Source organism: Berghia stephanieae, chromosome 7 (genome assembly GCF_034508935.2).
Source record: "Berghia stephanieae isolate SIO BIC M18660-M18661 chromosome 7, UCSD_Bste_1.3, whole genome shotgun sequence".
Taxonomy (NCBI): Eukaryota; Metazoa; Mollusca; class Gastropoda; order Nudibranchia; family Aeolidiidae; genus Berghia; species Berghia stephanieae.
The window spans coordinates 13,296,017-13,311,059 of NC_088366.1; the positions used below are offsets into that span (position 1 = coordinate 13,296,017).

General features: G+C 34.3%; 2 protein-coding genes and 1 long non-coding RNA gene across 9 annotated transcripts in view; 2 read left to right on the forward strand and 1 right to left on the reverse strand.

Moving 5' to 3' along the window:
* The first annotated feature begins 267 nt into the window (after nt 1-267).
* On the forward strand, nt 268-3,639 carry LOC144976714 (uncharacterized). Of its 4 annotated transcripts, none has more exons than XM_078921077.1 (5): nt 268-508; nt 1,223-1,417; nt 2,025-2,144; nt 2,879-3,038; nt 3,520-3,639. In XM_078921077.1, exons 1-4 carry the CDS (start codon nt 367-369, stop codon nt 2,971-2,973), a joined length of 552 nt encoding a protein of 183 aa, XP_078777203.1. In that variant the 5' UTR covers nt 268-366; the 3' UTR covers nt 2,974-3,038; nt 3,520-3,639. The 4 variants fall into 4 exon arrangements, with proteins under 4 accessions (XP_078777203.1, XP_078777204.1, XP_078777206.1 ...); XM_078921078.1 differs by having other exon boundaries at nt 2,879-3,060; nt 3,520-3,634; XM_078921080.1 differs by having other exon boundaries at nt 272-508; nt 2,959-3,060; nt 3,520-3,631.
* Nucleotides 3,640-4,140: 501 nt separating this feature from the next.
* LOC144976718 (uncharacterized) overlaps nt 4,141-15,043 on the forward strand; it is a 31,684-nt gene continuing 20,781 nt past the window's right edge. The window contains exons 1-5 of one of the 4 annotated variants that reach the window (XR_013646152.1): nt 4,141-5,742; nt 6,168-6,310; nt 7,444-7,552; nt 12,775-12,862; nt 14,573-14,678. This is a non-coding gene — a long non-coding RNA (uncharacterized LOC144976718). Of the gene's footprint in view, nt 5,743-6,167; nt 6,311-7,443; nt 7,553-12,774; nt 12,863-14,572; nt 14,908-15,043 lie in introns of those variants that run through there. The other 3 variants (XR_013646153.1, XR_013646150.1, XR_013646151.1) reach the window with 3 other exon arrangements.
* Nucleotides 14,063-15,043, reverse strand: part of LOC144976716 (uncharacterized) — a 3,920-nt gene continuing 2,939 nt past the window's right edge. The window contains exon 3 of the mRNA XM_078921081.1: nt 14,063-14,182. The gene's annotated coding sequence lies outside the window, so the exon portion shown is untranslated. The remainder of the gene's footprint in view (nt 14,183-15,043) is intronic.

The following is a 15,043-nucleotide window of genomic DNA, read 5'->3' on the forward strand; positions in this document are numbered from 1 at the left end:
TTTAAGGCCTTAATGCTCCGTGCTTGATATTTTGTTCTTTTTCAAAGCGAGAGCATATACAATGTGGTATACAATTGGATAATTAATACGCGCAGGTAAAAAAAATTATAAAAATATAATGAGTCAGTTTTCCGAAACTGTCACAAGGTCTTCAAAAATCTGTAAGTAAATATATCTTTGTGAAGCTGTTTTTAACGTGCGACTTTTTTGGACTTTCTACTGTTTGTTTGATGAAGATTTTAATCTCTTTTCTCTATGTCTCTTTCCAAAAAAACCCCCAACCCCCCATAAAAACAAAACAAAAACAAAACAAAACAAAACAAAAAAACCCACAAAAAACAACAAAAACAAAATACAACAAAACAAATGAACAAACAAAATCCACAGGATAAAAATGAATGTGAACATAACAACGGTGGTTGTGATCATGTCTGTGTAAACACACCTGGATCTTGGAAATGTTCTTGTAAACCTGGATACACACTTGTCAATGGTGCAAAGTGTGAAGGTAATTCTATGTTTATAAGTAATAAACAAAAATGAATACAATAGCTCCGGAAAAAGAACAGAATTCCAACAGTTGAGGCTCAAAACCCTTCTCGAGCCAAAAATCAATTATTGCTCTTGTTATCACCTGAACAACGATTTTGATTCCTGAAAGTGACGTTAGCCTACTTGTTATTTTCTTTTTTTTTTCGAAGTGGTTATATTCATTTTTGTTCATTTCTTTCTTAACTTCAGTTCACATTTTCAAACAGCTTATTTTCACTTTGACTTGTTATGTTGATTCGCAATTTATCGAATTTTCTTTTATCACATTTCATCCTCGTTTCTCTTATAGTGCAATGTTCTTTTTTCCCGAAATAATCATGCAATTCATAATAGACAATAAGGGATGAAAATCGAATATATAAATACAACGGTGGTTGTGATCATGTCTGTGTAAACACACCTGGCTTACAGGAAAGTTCGTGTAAACGTTGATACACAATGGTGTCAATGGTGTGCATTGCATATGTATTGTGTTCGTTCAACAGTATGAATTAAAGTTTTAAAATCATCTTACTTGGATAAGAAGTCAGTTTATCTGGAACTGCCATGAGGTTCAAACAATTTTCTGTTAATTTTTAATGACGTTCTTGTAAGTCTGTTTTAAACGTAGAATGCAAATTTTAAAAAAAATGTTGATGACTATTTTAATTTCCGTTTTAAAAACCACCAGATAATAATGAATGTAAACACAATAACGGCGGATGTGATCATGTCTGTGTCAACATACCTGGACCTCGGAAATGTTCTTGTAAAGATAGATACACAAGTGTCTCAGGATGTGATTATATCTGTGTCAACACACCTGGATCTAGGCAATGTTCTTGCAAATCTGGATACACACTTGTCAATGGAACAAAGTGCATAGGTAATACTGTGTTAAAAAGTAATAGACACACATACAAATATAAACAGCTTTAAAAAGAACAAACTAACAATAACATAGTGTTTCATGCTGAAATCTAGACCTGTCTACTTTTGGGAAAAATTTGTAGAATTATGAAGTTTTGACTCCAATCTCAGAACTTGATGAGCATCTCTGGGTCATCAAAGCTTAATGAGAATAAAAGTAGATGCCGGACTACATAATTGTAAAGATTTTGAGGTAGTATATTTAATCGTTGTGACGGTAAAAATTTGATTTTAAAGTTAACATTAGCTCATACAATTTTTGCCCCTAAAATTTACGATAAAACAAATTCAAGTAGGCAGGTATGCTCACAGTCCTTCTTCAGCCAGGAACAAAGGATTATTTGTACTCTTTGGTGAAGACGTTTATAAAGTGTTACGGATAAAGAATCAGTTTTCTGCTTCTGTCACAAAGTCTTCAAACATATGTTAATTATAGATGACAATCTTATAAAGCTGTTATATATCTTGTGTTTACACATTTTCTATTTTTAACGTTTTATGAATGAAGATTTTAATTCTTTTTTTTATATCTCTTTACTAAAACATATTAAAAAACCCACCAGATCAAAATGAATGTACAGACAACAACGGTGGATGTGATCATGTCTGTGTCAACACACTTGGATCTCGGAAATGTTCTTGTAGACATGGATACACACTTATGAATGGTGTGATGTGCATAGGTAATGCTATATCCATTAAAATATAGATAATTAAAACTGATAAATCATCTTACTGTAGATGAAGAATCAGATTACTGGACCTGTCACATGGTCTTCAAACAGCTGTCTGTTAATGGTCACTAACGGTCTTGTAATGCTGTTTTATAATAATATTATACGTATATTATACGTAAAAAAAAGTTTTTGGGACTTTTTTTATGGGTGAAAATATAAATGTCCTTCCCTGGATCTGTACAAAAAATATAAAAGATAAAAATGAATGTAAACACAACAACGGTGGATGTGATCATGTCTGTGTCAACACACCTGGATCTTGGAAATGTTCTTGTAAACACGGGTCGGGTACACACTTGTCAATGGAACAAAGTGTCTAGGTAATGTTATGTTAATAAGCGATACACTAAAGTGAATGTAACAGCTTCGAATAAGAATACAATTCCAAGAACGGAATGTTTCAGTCTCAAAACCCTTCATTAGAAAATCAAATGATAAAAGCATTAATTATTGTTTTTGTTAGTGGCTGAAGGAGAGGTTTAAGCCCTAAACGTTTTTTGTTTGAGTTTTTGTTCTTATCGAAGATGTTATATTTAATTCTGTTCATTATTTTCTACAGTCCACAGTTCTCTGAGCTTAGTTTCGCTTTGATTCGTGTTAATAAGCAGTGTATTGTAGAATCTTTTATTATATTATTTCATGCTCATATTATCTCTAATTATATCTTCTTCTTCTTCTAGGTTCCATGCCTGGTCCAGGCTTCGGATACTGCATGAATTATCTCTCACCATTCCTCCCTGTCTCTTGCTTTTTCAAACAGCTCTTGGATTGTTAGGTTGGTGAAGCCCTTCAGTTGGTCTATGAGTGTTTTTCTTTGTCTCCCCCGGGCACGTTTACGAGGTATTTTTCCACAACTTGCCAGGTATTCATTCTTATCTTTCCTTACTATGTGTCCGAAAAAGGATAGTTGTCGATCCGCTATTAAGGGCATTAGTTTCCTTTGTTGGTATGTTTGTTTTAGCACTTCTTCGTTCGTTTTGTGTGCAGTATACGATATTCTCTGCATCCTTCTCAAGCACCACATTTCAAAAGCTTCAATTATCCTTTTAATATAATTGTTTGTTAAAACTCAGAAATAAAGAATACAAAAAATATTATTTGTACTCTTTGGTGAAGATGTTTATAAAGTGTTAAGGATAAGGAATCAGTTTTCTGCTTCTGTCACGAGGTCTTCAAACATATGTTAATTATAGATGACGATCTTATAAAACTGTTATATATCTTGTGTTTACACATTTTCTATTTTTGACGTTTTGTGGATGAAGATTTTAATTCTTTTATTTCTGTCTCTCTACTAAAAAAATATTTAAAAACCCACCAGATAAAAATGAATGTAAACACAACAACGGTGGATGTGATCATGTCTGTGTCAACACACCTGGATCAAGGACATGTTTTTGTAAACCTGGATACACACTTATCAATGGTGTACAGTGCATAGGTAATTTTATATCCATTAGCAAATATATAATTACAACTTATAAATCTTTTTACTGAAGATAATGAGTCAGTTATTTGGACCTGTCACATGGACTTCAAACTGCTGTCTGTTAATGGCCACTAACGAACTTGAATGCTGTTTTTTAATATATGTTTTTTTAAAAATGGACTTTTTATGGGTGAAAATATTAACCTCTTTCCTTCATGTCTCTGTACAAAAAATATACCAGATAAAAATGAGTGTGAACACAACAACGGTGGATGTGGTCAAGTCTGTGTCAACTCACCTGGATCTCGGAAATGTTCTTGTAGACATGGATACACACTTGTCAATGGAACAAAATGTTTGGGTAACATCATCACCACTACCAGTACCACCACTAACTACTATCGCTACCACCACCACCACCACCACCTCCATCGTCATCATCATCATCATCATCATCATCATCATCATCATCATCATCATCATCATCATCATCATCACCGTTGTTTATCACTCTGACATGTCATTCGATCTCCAAAACCTCGTTGTCGTTCAATGTTGTTATCGTCGGTATTGTTCATGTTACATGTCATGATGATATTGACTCGTCCAAACCAAACTCGAACGTTTCGCGTCACAAAACTATAGACAATTTTTTGTTTTCCTTATTTTGTTGGAATCAACATCTAATGACGTCATCACACTCGACAATTTTTTTGCCTTGGAATCTCCACATTTAAATCGTTGCATCACGGCAAGTACAGTATGTAAGTACTTTTCCCTTTTAACTAAATTGATAAACAAATCCCTTGAAATACTTTTCATAACTTTGATTAAAACTTCATATTACTGCTTTTCCCTCCAAAATACCAATACCGTTACGGACTCGTTCATGGAAACTGCAAAACTAAAACGACCGACCTTGTCTCATTTAACTCATTTTTGTTTTCAACTATATTTCAAGCCTATATCTCAAACACTTGGACATTGGAGGAGCTGTAAACTTTAAAACTACACTGATAAAATATTAGTCTGACGACATTGGATAAATGACAAATGAAACCTTTTTGTTTTATTGGAAGTTACTCTCAATTGACTCTGGAATCCAATCAGGTAAGAAGAACAATTTCACTTAATTATTAACCAGTTAACGGTTAACGGTTAACTGTCGACCCGTATTTAAAAACTTGGCCAGAAAACTCGCCCTTCAAATACCAATCAAAAAGATCGTCTTGGCAACGTCGGACGAAAGAAGACCTTGAAAAGTCCCATGTTTTGAAAGATTTTGCTAAAACGTCGATTCGGATGGTATTTTTATGGTGTCAGCTTAAAAAGAGAGAAACTTGACTTTATATTAATCCTCTTCGCTATCTGAGGAGCGCAGCGCCTGTACAAGTATCCGCCATATACTTTTGTCTTTGGCCATCTTCTTGGTAGCAACCTATGTGAGACCTGCCATTTTCAATTCGTCTGACAGTGAGAGCCTCCATGTCTGTTTTGGACCCCTCACTTTTCCGGTCCCTTGGGCATTCCAATCAAGGGACTAGTGGGTGACATTGATCCCTAGTCTTCTTAATGTATGACAAACGCATCTCCATTTCTTCCCTTTGATTTGGGAATTGATAGAAACTTGGTTTGACCTTCTCCATAGTTCTATGTTGGATATGTGGTCTTGCCATCTGATTTACAAATTCCTACGGAAGCATTAATTTGTTAATGAAGTTCTGAATATTGTGAGTAAAGGTGTTTGTGACTCTCCAGGTTTCCGATCCATAGAGTAGAACAGGATTTATATTGGAGCAAAATATTTTAAGTTTAGTTGCATTAGAGATAGCTGTTGTTTTCCATATGGGCAACAAGGTGGCAAAAGTCTTCTGAACTTTCCTTCTTAGGGCTTTAATATTTTCCCCTGTATCTTGAAAAAAAGTTTCATTTCATTTCGCATTGTTTACCGACAGAATGGTGGAGCTGAAATTGTGACAAGACAAAAGAGAATGGCACACTCCCTGCCTATTCTATATGAGCTGCATTGGCTGTCTATCAGGGAAAGAATCATTTAAAAAATTGCTCTGTTTTGCTTTAAAAGCCTAAATGATGAAGCAACTGACTACATCAAAAGTATGTTTGAAATACTTCTTCTTCTTCTCCTCCTCCTTCTTCTTTTTCATATCATTATTATTATTATTATTATTATTATTATTATTATTATTATTATTATTATTATTATTATTATTATTATTATTATTATTATTATTTTATTATTATTATTATTATTATTATTTATTATTATTATTATTATTATTATTATTATTATTATTATTATTATCATTATTATTATCATTATTATTATTATCATTATTATTATTATCATCATCATCATCATCTCATCATCATCATCATCATCATCATCATCATCATCATCATCATCATCATTTATTATTATTATTATTATTGTTAATTATTATTATTATTATTATTATTATTATTATTATTATTATTATTATTATTATTATTATTATTATTATTATTATTATTAATCACAGCATTCTGTTTAACCAAATCTTGACGTCTGTTCCACTGAGGGCCTTCCTAGTTGCCGAATTTGCGATAGAGTGGAAATGCTTTTAACCTTGTCATCCAGGACCCTATCTTTCTATGGAATATTATCAAACTGTCGCATTGGAAGGTACGAAAAACCAAAATGTGACCAGCTAGCGTTTTGCCGTGTTTTGACAAAACTCATGGTTCTTTCATTTGTTATCCACCATCTCTATTCGTATTAGTTGGGAATGAACTGATTCAAGTAACTTGACCTTAAAATCAAATCTGAATGGCTAGAATTTTTAAAAAATCATTTTTACAGGTCAAGGAGCTCAAATATTTTTTGTGCAACAAAAACAATCAATTTATATGAAATCTGACAATACATTTAAGACTTATCATTTCACTGCCGTACTCGGAAGGACACGCATTAAATAAATTCGCCAGAAAACTCGTCCTTAAAATATTAATCGATTTAGACTCTCAAACCTGGGATCTCGAGGTCCATCTAAGTGAGGGTCAATTAAATCGTACAATATTTTAAAAACAAGTGTTCTGGGGTCCCGATAGCTCAGTTGATAGAGCTTTCGCTTCACAATCAAAGGGAACGATATCGATTCCGGGTACAGTCGAGATTTTGTTTTTCTCACCTCCCTCTCCATCCTGCAGCGATTGGGTAGCTGGTTCTGTTAGATCTGTCGGAAGGTATTTGGCTATAGACTAGCGTCCTATCCAAAAGGTAACAAGCAATTGCTATTGTCCCTTTCACGCTATAGAATCCGGGATAAACTCCGGCTCCATGGACCTAAAGGCTCGGAAGGACTGCTTAAAAAACATATCTGTCTTTCTAGAGAACTGCAGTCAACTTATTAATCGCGACGACGATCATCTGCTGTCATGATTCGGTTCGTTCTCCTCCACTTCTATGCAGATGGACGTTGTTGGGAAATTCGCTGCGTTTGCAGACCTGCCTACTTGAAATTGGAAAAATTCGTAGTTTTCAGGAGTAAAAACACAGTTGACATTGTAACTATCTTTTAAATATTACGCTTGTCATCAATACGTTAAAACAGTGCTTTATACTCTTTTGTATACCAGCTCTGGCACTATAACTTTGTTTTCACGATGTTTTACTGAATTAAAGATCTTTATCTAGTTCTTCGTTAGAATAAAAAAATCGTAATAATATAGTAGGCAGATCCGCGTTTGTAATCCTATGCCGCCAATTATCTCTCTGATGATGTTGTGGTATAATAATATTGTTTGTTTGTTTTTAAGGGTTTTACGGCGCTTGCAACACATTTAGGTCAGTCATCGCCAGTAAAAAGGAAGAAAATGGGATAGGGAAAAGAGTCTAGATGTACAATTAAAAGGACTTGAGGAAAAGGTAAGACAAAGGGGAAATGGTTCAAATAGGTGACTGCTTCTTCGTAATAGCCTTTATAATTTCTCCACTTTATAATTTCTCCACAAATATTGTGGGCTCTCCACTAGCTGATCTTAGAGACTCGTGGTATCATCATGGTCTAAATGAGTTTTTAAGAGCTAACTCGACTGCATCCGTAAAATAAAGATGTGACAAATAAGCAATTTACTAGTTACTTTTTAAAATATGGAACAAATTACGAATTGATTTAAGATGAGACTATAGAAAGGTGAAATTTAATGAGATTAATGTTCTTATAAATAAATAGTGATCACAGAGTTACAAATGTTAAGATGACAATATTTTATAACTTCTGGATCTTGAGGTCCTACTCCCTGGCAGAGGATGTGTTTCGTGACGTCCGGGTACGACATTCTTGAAAGTAGCTGACAAAGGTAAACAAAGAAGTTCCGGCGTGAGGAAATTAGAATCAAATACTGAAGTTTTGACCAAGTCCCAATAGCAAGATACAAATCTTTAAAATAAAAATTATACGAGGAGTGGAGTGGTCTGCCGCCCCGGCATAGGTTATTGAGAGAAGTGAGTGAGGAAGATTAAATCGGTCAGCTTTTGTAATAAGTGGCTACGTGACAGACGGTAGAACGAAAAGTATTTACTAATTTGAAATTAATTCAAAGAGAATGCTATTAAAGGAAAGGTAATCTAATACTGGAAGGTAAAGCCTTTATAAGGCTACCATATAACTGGAATGAGATGAACTCCGTTCTTACTAAAATAACACTTTAATAAAATAAATGTGAATCCTCATTACTGTGACACATATTGTGTCCCTATTATTGTTCGTTGATCAGACAAGACGAAAACTTGCTGCCTGCTTACACGAACCGTTTACTTCATCCTAAAATGATATCATTTCTGTTCAATACTTATCTCTAGAACTTGCCACGAGTTTCTGCTTTGTCAATTACCAATACGTTTTACTGACAAAGTAAGTCGGTCGCCAAAATTCGAACTGCAGTCCACTGGATTATCACTTTTGGCATGCCCTTCCGACAAGTTTATAGAATATAAGACAACTCTTACACATTTTGAAAAAAAATAAAGTAGAATATAATATCTGGTTGGACTGATGTCACTAGTTATAACGAAGTGTGATGTTTTCTTCCGTCTGCGTCAAGTTGTTAAAAACCAAGGCAACGACATAACAATGCATTTTGGATGAATATATTACATTTCATAAAATATTTCTTAATAAAAATGATATAAATTTTTTTCTTTTATTCAATACTCAGTTAATTTGATTTTCTAATCGATGAGAAGAGTTTTTCTCCAACATAGTAGTAGAATAGAAACAAAAAGAGATGCACATTTATTAAAACCTTGAGTTCATTCACTCTCACTCTCATTCACGAAGGCGCAATATCAAAAGACCATAGCTAGCCGTCGGATTTATTCATGGACCGTCGATACCTAATTTGGGCTTGAGAGAGTGAAAGAATGAGATTTATAGTGAACAAAAATTCGACTTAAAAATGCGAAACCCTAATAAAATTTCAGAATTTATTATCTAATTACCATAATTGTTTTGAGGCGCATTTTGAATGCAAAAAATATCTCCAAAATTTTTTTATTCATCAACACTTGAACTATAAATTCAGTGTTGATCGACCTATCATTCTGTTCTTTAAACGGGCACCTATGCTTATATATATATATATATTCTTGCATCCTTGCTTCCTTTATGATGTTGATTTAGCGGTGATTGGTGTTGATGTGTAGTAGTAACATGTTTTGATATTAGCTCTAACCAATATTATCTAGCACTCTCGTACATACAAGTACCCACCAACACTCATATATATATATATATATATATATATATATATATATATATATATTTTATATATATGAGTACTAGTGGGTTCTTGTAGGTACGAGAGTGCTCGATAATTTAGTTTGAACATATAAAAATAAATAAATTCACTCACGTATTTTTAAGCCGAAACGAACGTTTCCATGTCCTTCGTGTCATATATATATGAAAATAAAAATGTTATCAGTTTCTTAAAAGATTACATGAAAGAATTGGAAACTTCTGATGTGCAATTTTTATGTTTTTGGGCACACACACGAGAAAGTCAGCTCTGTCAAAAAGAAGCCATAGCATATAAAAAAAAGGAACGAAAACGATGTTATGAGACTCTCTCATTGTTTGTCAAATTATTTTATTACAGATTGGTGAAAGTGGGTAAAATCTGGCTTTGTTAACATTCAGTCAAAATGATTCAGAAATGAAATACCACTTAAAGCAACAGGTAACCAGTAAAGAGTCTACCACACAAAAAGTAAAGATGAGCCACTCTGTCATAAAGTTGATGCACATAAAGACATCACTGTGTTTGTCTACCTTCCAAGAATGGAAAACTCGAATTACAATTCTTGAATTGAATGAGTCGATACAAATCATCCCAGAGAAATCTTTTCTTATCATTACTACTCATTGATTAAGCCCCTTTAGACTTTTAAACGTTTCTTACATAGAAAAAGGTCACAAAGAAAGGCGTTGTAAACATGAAATTGAAGGTTTAAGAGCTTCAGAAAAGTCGTTTAAGAACAAATCCAAAACCATCTAATTTGAAGGACGTTTCGAGGTCAAGGAGAGATTGTAGAAATATATCACGTTTGCTAGGGACTGTGTAGAAAATAAAAGCTAAGTATGCAAAATTTTATGAAAATCATTACGTTAGTTCATAATCAGGGCCATTTATATTTAATCAACCCTCGTAAATATTCTTCCTCTTATGAAATACAGTCAGGGGCGTGGCTATATTGGTTGATTTGGTGCCTGGCACCGCGTCCAATTTAAAAAAAAATGGATTACAACATTTAAAAAATAATAAAACTGAGAAATGGTATATAATTTATTCATTCTTTCTTTTGTGTTTACAAATAGCATGTATTAAGTCATTTTCTTCTGATTCTGGCACCACATTATACTATAAGCATGCCACGCCACTGGAAATACACATTATGCATACACTTCTAAATATTTATCAACTCTTTCACACGTACCATAGTTTCAAATTAGTATTTTAAGCCGTAAGATCATAGAGTTTCAAAAAAGCAAAATATACAGCAATAAAATCCTGCGACCATTCCGAATATAAATTATTGCAAGATTTCATATTCTTAAAAGTCATAATAACTTACCGTATCTAGTAAAACATCTTCATTTTATTGTTTGAGAAAAACCTACATTTTAAAACCACAACTGCATTGTTAAAAGGTAATCAGAATGTTAATAAAATTGTGCTGTGTAAGTTGTAACTGCTCTGCCATCATCAAAGTGTGTGACAACACTTTACAACGATATCCTTTTTAATTGCTCCGTTATCATTAAAATGTGTGACAACACGTTACAACTATAAACTTTCAAATTGCTGTGTCACCATCAAAGTGTGTGACAACACGTTAAAACTATATATAATATAATATAATATAAAAATTAAGGGTTAAAAAACAGACCGATTGGCTGTTAACCCTATCCTTGCCATATGCAGCAAAATCGTCATATTTGTTACCACACAGTATACATTTTTCTTATTCAGATTTATTTTGTAAATCACAAACTTTGAAGAATGATCTTTGTTTAATTAATAGTTGTTTTGTATTGAACTTGTTTGAGTTTAAAAAATCAATTTTTCTTTTCGGTAAGCCTGTGCCATTTTCGGAAAATATTGAAAATGATAGGTAAGGAGAGAGTTAAACACTACATAAAGATACATCAAATCATCGACATATTAACAAATATCAATCTAGAGAATAATATTGAATGAGAAAGTATTGCATAAGATGTGAGTAGAAACGGAGAAAAATCTAAAATAGAAAAATGTAAATATATAAGAAACGTTTTCACCAATTACGATGACACACAGACATATTAACCATCATGAAAATTTTTCGTTAGCAATCAAAATCATATTTCAAATAGTACAGTTCCTTATCTATGGCATTTTTTGTCTGATAATTTATAAGCCTCTTAATTGCTGTGTTTACATCAAAGTGAGTGACAACACGTTCAACTATAAACCTTTTAAGTGATGTGTCCTATCAAAGTGTGTGACAACACGTCACGACTACTTATATGCATTTTAATTGTTGTGTCACCGTCAAAATGTGTGACAACACATTGCAACCATAAACCTTTAACCCCTCCAGTAGTAGTAGTAGTAGTAGTAGTAGTAGTAGTAGTAGTAGTAGTAGTAGTAGTAGTAGCAGTAGTAGTAGTAGTAGTAGTAGTAGTAGTAGTAGTAGTAGTAGTAGTAGTAGGAGGAGGAGGAGGAAGCTGTAGTGGAACAGTAGGGTGGCGGTGGAGGGGCCGAGGTGAAAGGGTCACGGCGGAGAGGAGGGGGGGGGGGAGGTTGCTGAAGGGGCAAGGTGTTAGAGCCGCGGACGAATCTTCGCGAAGGAAATACAAAATTATGAAAAGACGAACGGCAGGGTATCAATGTGATAGTAAAACGAAGTAAACAGATAGATAGATAGATAGATAGATAGATAGATATATAGATAGATACTTACTTACTTACTTACTTACTTACTTACTTACTTAGGCCGCCCCTTGGGGCGCCCAACATAAGCCAAAAGTCTTCGCCATTCTGTCTTGTCTTTCATAAGTGTACGCAGCTCCCGGGGTGTTGTCCATTCCTGTGCCATCTAGCAGACAGTCAATGTAAGTTTTATTCTGCCTGCCTCTGCTTCTGGTTCGCTCAGGTGATTCCCATAGCACAAGACTGCTTGCAATCTCCTCCTTGTGTCTCCAGCAGTGCCCCGAAAGTCTCAGTCTTCTCTTTTGAATCTTCGAGGTCACTGGGGAGAGGTATACGTTGATATGTGCTCTTTCCAGTTTACATAGATAGATAGATAGATAGATAGATAGATAGATAGATAGATAGATAGATGGATAGATAGATAGATAGATAGATAGATAGATAGATAGATAGATAGATAGATAGATAGACAGATAAATAGATAGATCTATCTATCTATCCATCTGGATACTCCACTTTACTATCGCATTGATACCCTGCCGTTCGTCTTTTCATAATTTTGTATTTGCTTCGCGAAGATTCGTCCGTGGCTCTAACACCTTGCCCATTCAGCACCCCCCTTTTATTTTATTTGTTTTCCACGTTAATTTGTGTATTGTTTTTCTGACGAAGGGTTTGTACCCGAAACGTCCATTGTCTGGTTTGTTCCCATACGAAGCCTCTCCATGTTCACTCTTTCGTAAGGATGTGTCATAAAACGGTAATGTAAAAGTTAGATTAGCTGACCTGCCAACATAAAAATTTAGAAATTCTTACTCCTTTTGAGATAAAAATTGTAGTCATTATAATTAATCTTTTTAATCAAACATTTGCCCTCACAAGGAACAAATAACATTTAAACATACTTGTAATTATATAGTCTTTGATTTTCACGAATTTTTAATGACTTAGAGATAATCATGAACTTCTGAAATGGGAGTCGAATTCTCGTTATTTTACGGATTTTACGTTATAGTAGGCAGGTCTGAATAAGTATTAAAATGTTAATGGCGGAATTGTTTATTGTCATGAAACCAGGTGACCTTTAAGAAATTGACCGACTGAATTGCGTCCACGGGATCTAGCCGACCAAGACATAGGACGCTTGTTTGACCCAGCCTTTGGTGGATACGAGATAACGTTTCTGTTCACAGTCAGAGTTGACAATTCCTGACAGTTTCCTTTCTGGGTTCAAGGTCATGTCCAAGACAGCTGGCGACTGGAGAATCACGTGTTTAGTCAAGTCATCCAAATTTAAGTCAAGGCCGTGAAGACAGGCGGTAATGGTGACCGTTTTTTCCACACAGACCAGAATTGTTCGGCCACTGACAGCGGAGGAATAAACGTAGTTATGGGAACCTGGCACGGATGTTCTGTTCGTGTGGACGTGACGACTAATGATTTAATCCAGTTCCGAGAGGACACAGTCCACTCAAGAGTAGAAAGTTATGAATAATTATTGATTTGGTGAACAGGACTTCCTTGGAATGCCATCTCACACTCTGAGAACGTTCCAGATAAACTGACGCTTGAGAATCGAATTTTTGTGGAACTTCCAAAAGCTGTCATTGCGTCTGAGGGTGTAAGGTAATCGGCAAGAATGACAACTACATCAGGGTCTGTTATGGTTACCATGGTAACATCTGAAGCAATAGAGGCTGCCATAATATTTCTGATTTCTTTTCCCTGAGACAACATGACATCCGTCAACCAAGCCAGCGTGTCTTCTTCAGGGAGGTTGGCGGGCATCTTTATCCAGCACCGGCCAAGGTCAACATTGGGATTAAGACTTTGCCATTCGGACCCAATTGAGTAACACTTTTAATAGACCAGCGGGTAGAGTATTGTTTCATGTGTTTCAGGTCATACTTTGAAGAAACAAAATAGATAGGGGTAATAAAATTGGAATCCGATGTAAATTGGGTTCTTGGACTTTGAAAAACGACGTCACCCGTGTCTTTGTCAAATTACGTCCTAGCTGGACCTCGCATCATCAGACGTTGGCCTAAATATAACTTGGAGGTCAGGGCGGATAGACCTTCTGGTTAGAAAAAATGGGAGTTGGGAGAACAGTGGTGATATTGGTGCAGGCGATGGTGCAGGGTGATAGTGATGGTGATGATGGTGATAATGGTGATGGTGATGATGGTGATGGTGATCATAATGACGATGATGATGATGATGATGATGATGATGATGATGATGATGATGATGATGATGATGATGATGATAATAATAATAATAATGATAAGAATAATAACGATAATAATAATAATAATAATAATAATAATAATAATAATAATAATAATAATAATAATAATAATAGTTTTTCTGACATTCTTTCGCAATAGTCGAGTATTAAATTATATAAGTACCTAGCAGCTAACAGCATTATTTTTGGTAAAAAATAAATTGTACCATCATATTACAGGCGACTTGACTCATCCTACATGTGAAGACATGCTGTTGGATAGGGACCCATTCTTGATGATCGACGTTTAATAGACGTTACTCTCTAAGAATGCATTAGTTTATGCGTGAGTTTAGATTTTGTAAATATCTCAATTCAATTTCCTACCTTGGACTATTTTGATTATTTAATCTACTATTCCATCTAAGGCTATTTTGTCAATTATTCAATCTATTATGACACCTAAGGCTATTTTATGAATTATTTAATCTGCTATGAAATATATGACTATTTGGTCAATCATTCAATTTAAAATTATGACGCCTAAGGGTTTTTTTTTGTCCATTATTTAATCTACTATGGCAACTAAAGCTATTTCATCAATTATTCCATTTGCTATGAAATCTATGACTATTTTGTCAATTATTCAATCTACTTTGACACCTAAGGCTATTTTGTACAGAACACAGTCCTTTGTCCTAATTTGTAAAT